The 7,404-nt window shown below is 44.5% G+C and overlaps 1 protein-coding gene across 1 annotated transcript in view; it reads left to right on the forward strand.

The window, feature by feature from the left end:
- Nucleotides 1–3,884: 3,884 nt before the first annotated feature.
- LOC106809034 (protein phosphatase 1 regulatory subunit 3B-like) overlaps nucleotides 3,885–7,404 on the forward strand; it is a 9,852-nt gene continuing 6,332 nt past the window's right edge. Inside the window, exon 1 of the mRNA XM_014811977.1 lies at nucleotides 3,885–4,846. Coding sequence (XP_014667463.1) covers nucleotides 4,809–4,846 — 38 coding nt within the window. The 5' untranslated portion in view covers nucleotides 3,885–4,808. The remainder of the gene's footprint in view (nucleotides 4,847–7,404) is intronic.

Below are 7,404 nucleotides of genomic sequence, written 5' to 3' on the forward strand. Positions count from 1 at the left end.
TGTGTGTGTGTGTGTGTGTGTGTGGTGTGTGCGTGTTGCGCGCACGGTGTGTGTGTGTGTTGTGTGTGTCGTGCTGTCTGTGTGTGGTGTGCGCGCGGCGCGCGTGTGTGTGTGGTTGTGTGTGTGTGTGTGTGTGTGTGTGTGTGTTGTGTGTGTGCGTGTGCGCGCACCGTCGTGTGTGTGTGTGTGTGTGTGTGTGTGTGTGTCGTGTGTGTGTGTGTGTGATGTTGTTGTGTTGTGTGTGTGTGTGGGTGTGTGAGAGAGAGAGAGAGCAAAAGAGTTCTTGCATGACAGCATTCACTTCACATACTACTTCGTTTCTCATCTCTGGCTGACTGGCTTTTACGGAAAAAAACACGCGGACAATTCTTCTGCGCGGAGCGCCCTGTTGCTCGTCTAAGTAATATAATATAACAGCCTATCCCATTACTTGTTGTCTACTTGCCCTATATATGAAATCACGATCCTATTATACTGATGATGATATAGCGATCAAATATACCGGGATGATAGGGGACCGCTTATTATCCTACTCTGACTGCATATAGCTTATCATCATATATAATATATATATATACCCTATATATTATATATATATATATTATATATATATATAGTATATATATATATATATACTATATAGGGTGATAACAGGCTATCCAATCAGCCAATGAAGGAATAAGTAACCGAGAAGCGCAAATCTACATGGCTCAACGTACTTGCAATCATCGACCAGTAACAGTAATGGGCGAACGTATAGCCAGACTAGACGATGCTCGGGCATAAATAGCCCCCATCGAGCTAGAGCTAGTACATGATGCTCAGTGTATACAGAAGAAGAAACATGGTCGGCTTTCCCAGCTGTAGCGCCTGCGCTCTGAAATCGAGCAACAAGTTCGCTTAAAATCTGGGCAGATACTCATATAAGCTCGTGCCAGTCAGCAACGAACATTGAAGTAACCCGAATTTACGCGTCGTCCTTCCAGGCGCTTTTCGATCTGGTACGCGTAACCTCATCACTACTGAAGCATCTGACGCACCTGCTCACCATAACTGATGGACGAAAACAAAATTTACTAGAGCGATATCGCTAGCATCAGTAGCAACCACAACTCCTCTCTAAGTAAAACATTACTTAACGCACTAGTAACATGACTTTACGGGCAACCAATCACCGCAATCTGCACTGGTAAACCGCTGCTTTGTGAATGCAGTCTCTTTCTATTCGTGGATGTGTGATCGTCGTACTGCTAAATCTTCAATATAGGGAGTGTCGTATATTCAATGCCGGTACGGGAGATGACCGGTACGCATATATTTGGCTAATATATTGACTATCGTGAGTCCAATAAACTCAATATTCACAGAAAGTATACGGCTAAGACATGGTGTCTATAGGTATCTAGAGATATATTATGGCACAATTTTGCCCACCGTACCAGCTGAATTGCATACTCTCTGGGAATATTGAGTTTATCTGACGTCCACCGATTAGTTAATAGGTACAAATATAAAATTATATATGAAGCGCGGAATGTGAATTTACAGATGATTACATTTCTAAAATTCGAGATACCTATAGACACATGTCTTAGCTATACTCTCTGTGAATATTGAGTTTATTGACGCACGATTAGTCAATATAGTAGCGAATATATGCGAACCGTTATCTCCCGTACCGGCTTGAATATAGACACCCCCATTTCATAAGCGCGAGCACGCCTACGCATCGTGTTTTTTCGTGTAATCGGTGCGTTTTACTACGTTTTACAGTTTTTTCAATGCCATCACGCTGACTTATGGTTTAATTCATTCACACGGGTTGTTCCGCTTATGTCTGTTACAAATTACCTGCGTTATTATTACCCGGATTGTTATTGCGTTATTATTACCCGGATATTATTACCCGGATCTTTTATAGCCCTGGCAAACTGGAGTCCTGCAGCTAGAATGGAGATGAGACTACACGAGCTTTATTAGCGTTACAGACGATGCCAAGCGTGTTGTCGATCCAACAATTACGGACTCAATAGAAAGATTTTCATTACGTGAATGGCGTAGAAAACACACGCAATAGGTGTAACATGTGCGAAATTAGTTCGTAACGTAGAGAACTCGTGAAAAAAAGGCAAATTGGGGTACACGTAGCCAGCCACACGGAGTTACACACCGTTGTAACTATTCGGCGCCTAAGTGGGATATAGCGCGCATCCATAACTGTTACAGTCAAGTGTATAAAGCTACACAGTTACACAGTGTAGTGTATATACGCCTGGTATATACGCCTGGTATATATAGTGTATATCGTACACGTGAGTATATAGATGGGTGGATGGATCAGTGGTTCTTGCACGTGTGCACCGAAACCAGGCGTGCACCTATATAGGAGGCCTATATCATCATCGGTACTACCCGAGATAAGGTGTGTGCATGTGTGAACCAGGGCCGGTTCCAAGGCTGAGGCTAGACAGTATTTTTCCAGATTTAAAGGGCACATCGCCCAAAAAAGGCACATCGCCCAAAAAAGGCACATCGCCCAAAAAAGGCACACCACCCCACAGTGAGCGCAAAATTTCGAAGGGCACTTTGAAATCTAGACCGTATTTCCCAATACGGCAAATACGGTCTGAATGTGTTTGCGTACTCCCGTCGTCACACTCGTCGTGGAAAATTTTTCGAGAAGCGAGACAATTTTTTTAGACGTCAACTGGTATCCAGGGAGCCCTGGCGTGCGTGCCGGGTGATACTCCATTAGGAGTGTTCCCAACTTTAATGTCACTAATGGATATATAATAATGGTCATAATAACATATATATTATATATATATGGTCATATATTAGTTTGTGGTTTAATGTCATTTAGGTTAGGGATAGGGTTAGGGTTAGAATTATCAATCATTAATCATTCATCATTAATCATTAATGATATCAAAGTTGAGAACACTCTAATGGAGCGTTAGCCTGCGTGCCCGGAGAAACATGCGATATACCCACCCCCGCCGCCGCCACGCTAATCCATATACAGCCTCTAAGCACGCACGAGTCCGCGCGTACCTAAGCGTTCAGTAGATTTTTTGAGGTCACCTTTCCGATAAAAAAATAACCAACAGTTTCCCAGAGACGGGACGCGGGCGGGCTTTTACACCGGATCGCGCGTTCTTCCTCGGCCTGGAACAGGGTTTCCGTAGCGGATCAATAGACACACACAGCGAACACGTGCACGGCAGGCGCTCGCAACGCCAACCAGTCAATGGCTAGCGTTTGTCAGCGAGCTCCCGCGCTCCCATTGGCGGACGACATGCGCGGATCACGTGAACACGGCCCCTGCGAAAACAGAGCGAGGGAGAGAGAGAGGCGAACCACCGGCATGTAGGCGTTTCGGTAGTAACCGCGCCGGAAATAAAGAACCCAGTAAACATTCGTGACAGTGTGTACGTGCTAGTATCACGCAACAGTGCTCCCTGATTACGTATGAAGACGATCAGCTATTTAACGTATCGGCACGTACGGTAGACCGCTGTCAATATTCTCAGAGACAGGGAGAGGAAGCGCTAGCAGAAACGCAATAAACGAACTACCGCCGCAACTCTGCATGCCGTGTGGTGGTAAATAGAAGAACGGAAGCACGTATACGTCACTCAGCCCAGTACCGAGAAGGAGAGAGGTAGGTGGGCGCACGCCCCCTGCGCTTTACGTAGCACAGTCGACTTCATTATATATACATGCAGGAGTCTATCAATTCAGGAGTCTATATTCAGGAGTCAATATTCAGGAGTCAATATTCAGGAGTCTATATTTGATAGACTCTTGATACATATATATATATATATACTCGGCGAAGATACTGATCATTTATAAGAAGGTAGGTATATTGCAATTGCAGGTCGATGTTCTTGGATGTATTGGCGTTTTGTTTTTCTCGATCCTACTTTATGATTTGTGTTGTGATTTTATCGACGGACTTGAACTGTGCATCTGTTTCTATAAGTGTGTTTGTAGGTTCGCAATACTGAATGCGATTGATAGATATTGTGATATAGATTGGTGATCGAACTAAACGATCAGTAACTAATTGCGATTGTGATATGTGTCAGTGATATGATGCTGATATAGATAAAAGACAGAATTGCAGCTCGTGTGTTTTTCTGACCATGCAAGTAGATGAGAGTGCGAACACGAGCTGGAAACAAGCCCAACAATCCAGATACAGACGCATTGCAATACAGTACAATTGTAATGTGAAGATATCGTCTAGATATCGATCAAAACAGCACCGCGGCTTGTTCGTGCGTGCGGGTAAATAATGTGGAGGTCGAACTCGTGATTGATATAGAGTATAGATTAATGGCGCCGTCACCCGTGCACCTTTGTTGCCGGCGGCCTGGGCAAGGCCAGTGGGCGGCTCGCCGATGCATGACGTGTGGTATTCCCGATTGCCGCTGACACCGGTCTGACCAGTACGTCGGAAACTATATATATGTTACTTGCGACGTAACCCTATCATATATGGTTGCTCATACCGAGATTGGTAATTGCTGCAGTCGTATTTAGTGAGGAACGAGTTGCGGTTATTTCTGGCTGCAGCGCTGACAAAACCTTCGCAGAAAAAACGGGGGAAGTCGCTGCTGCGTCTGAGAATGCTGCTGATGTGCGAATGGACTCACGCACGTGATATCTGCCGGACGGCAAATACGTGTGCACGTGCCTGTGGGGTGTAAAGCCTGTTTCACCCACGGCTGGAGTGGTATGGTGGCTCGCAACCCAGCGCGCTTGTGGGTCAAAAATAGACGTGTGCACGTGACTCATGCATGCAAACGCTTGCGGGTAGCGTGTTGCGGAGGCGTACGTGAGTAGGCAGGCCTAAATAATGGCGGTTAGGTGATCTACGATGTTCGGCTGTATTTGTACTGAGTTTTCGAGAATTGGTCAGCAATTAAGGCGCGCGATATTCACCGACGATGCGACCGTGTTGTATGCGCGACTTCGTAACAAAGCTTGCTGATGTTTCTAGAAGTGGTAAAGAATTATAATTATGATAACGTAACGGTAACATAATTATTGCTGCTGCTGCCGTTTCTGTTATAGAGCCGTGTTCGCGATATATGTAGCGATATTGGCAGCCAGCGCCCAGCCAGCGGCAGTTAATGTAAGCGGGCTATATAGTACTAGAGCTACGATATATGTATCACTATGTATACGTTGGCGGGCTCGTGGCGCCATCAGTTGGCTGAAAATTACCTATTTTTAGGCCGCATTAGCAGCTGGTGAGTCCAGTGTGTCATGAGTTCATGACCCCTTTGTGTCCAGGCTGACCATTGTGGCTGCATGTTTTCATGTTTCACATGGTCAGATTGATATTCTCGTTTAATCAGCTGTCCTCTCTCCTCCACTCCCTTGTATGCTAACTGTTATAGCCGTCTCTGTTCTTCCTTTTTATGCTCATTATATATCCTCTTGTGTTTCTCTCTCTCACTCTCTCTCTCTCTCTCTCTCTCTCTCTCTCTCTCTCTCTCTCTCTCTCTCTCTCTAGGAGAAATAATTTGTTCGAGAGTGAGAGTGATGAGATTGGGAGAGACAGTGGGGGAGAGAGAGAGCGCGCGCGCGAGAGAGAGGGAGAGAGAAAGGGAAACTGCATACCGACCATCAAGGCCGCGGTAGAGGATGCCACGATGTCACTGCATGCACGTAGAGAGACAGCCAGATATAGCTGCAGCCAACGCACTAGAGAAAACCTACCGCTGTTTGCAGGCACCAAAAAACACATTTGTACTTCGTCTAGGGGCTATGGAGATCTGTCTGCGCACCTTGTATATCGGCAGTATCAAGAGTTACATGGTGCGTAACCCACCGCTCATTCGACTATAATATCAGATAATATCAAGAGCGTATCAGAATATTCTTTATACGTTTCTGATCAGATGTATCAAGAAGGATTTCGATAAGACGCATCAGCGCGCGATCGCATTAGCTCCGAGTAAAATGTGTTCATTGCCGCATCCGCGATTGTATGCATCGTAAAAGCACTTTAGTCAGTGTTGTCACTTCCTATATGCGCGTCTGCACGAGCATAAGCCACTTTAATTCCTTGCTAACCCTACACGTAGGCCTTTGTTGATATATATCTTTAGCGTGCTCGAGCAACTTGACGACACGCTACAAAGCTCAAAACCAGTTACTTCATGATTCCTCTGATTTATGATTCCCACTTGAATATATATATGTAAATTCAATATAGCGTTTTGCCATGCTGTAACTCACAGAGCTGGAGAATGTTATCGATAGAATCAAGAGCTAATAAACACCTAATTTAAATAAACAGGTATATTTATACGCTCTTGATAGAATTTATGTAAGCTAGCTGGCTGAACGGTATACTTATGCACGACTAAGACAGGTACATGCATCCCATGATACATCGCCGAGAAAGCCATACCATTACTTCTCCATGCATCACTACATATACATTACATCGCATTACATGCATATCAGGAGTTAATAAAGATAAATGTCTTTATTATTAACTCCTGATACATATACAGATACATCGCCTGACCGCCCCCTTCCCCATAACCCATATATACATTGTTGCTATCACACAGGCGCTCACACCTCACACACACGCACGAACGCACACAGAAACGCACACACAGAGTACCATGGGATATTATGTTCTCGGCAAAGATATCAAAAGACAAGGAAAGACTCGGAAGACAAAAAAATTATCATCTCTCGATCGGTATATATTAGATTGAATCCTCTCGCCGATACAGATCTGGAAATGAGTTCAATAAAGAGAATATGCGACACACGTCAGGCGTTACAGTAATTAATGTGTGTTAACGGTATTTCTCCTGGGAGCTGACACGCGCCTTTTGCCGAGGAATACAAACTTATGCAGTTCAGGGTAATTTCCGGCCCCGCATTACTGCTGCAGTGTTATTTGGTGGTGTTACGAAGGCGCGACCATAACGCTGCTGTCGTAGTATCTGGTTTGTTCAGTGGCTAGACTTACAGTGCAGTTATAATTAGTACAAGCGGACGGAAGATATGTGTATGTATAAAAAAAAAGCGGATTCGAGCAGTGGACTGACATATTTATATTGAGTAGAGTGAATCAAAGAACTAAAGCGCTATTGGCAGAGACACGTTGTAATCTCTCTATGTACGCGTATTCTACTCAAGACCGTCGTCTGTATTGATTACAGGATAATCACCCATTCGCCAAGAGACCATAATATCCGTTCGCATCTCCCGCAGAGTCCCGGATGAAGCTCAGCATGCAGGTGGTTGAAAAACACCACAGCGTCATCTTGTTAATTAGATGGTTATATGTGCGTGTGTGTGCGCATGCACGTACGTGCCTAATTGCACACATATATATATATATATATATATATATATATA

This window comes from Priapulus caudatus, unplaced genomic scaffold, assembly GCF_000485595.1.
Source record: "Priapulus caudatus unplaced genomic scaffold, Priapulus_caudatus-5.0.1 Scaffold324, whole genome shotgun sequence".
Classification (NCBI taxonomy): domain Eukaryota; kingdom Metazoa; phylum Priapulida; class Priapulimorpha; order Priapulimorphida; family Priapulidae; genus Priapulus; species Priapulus caudatus.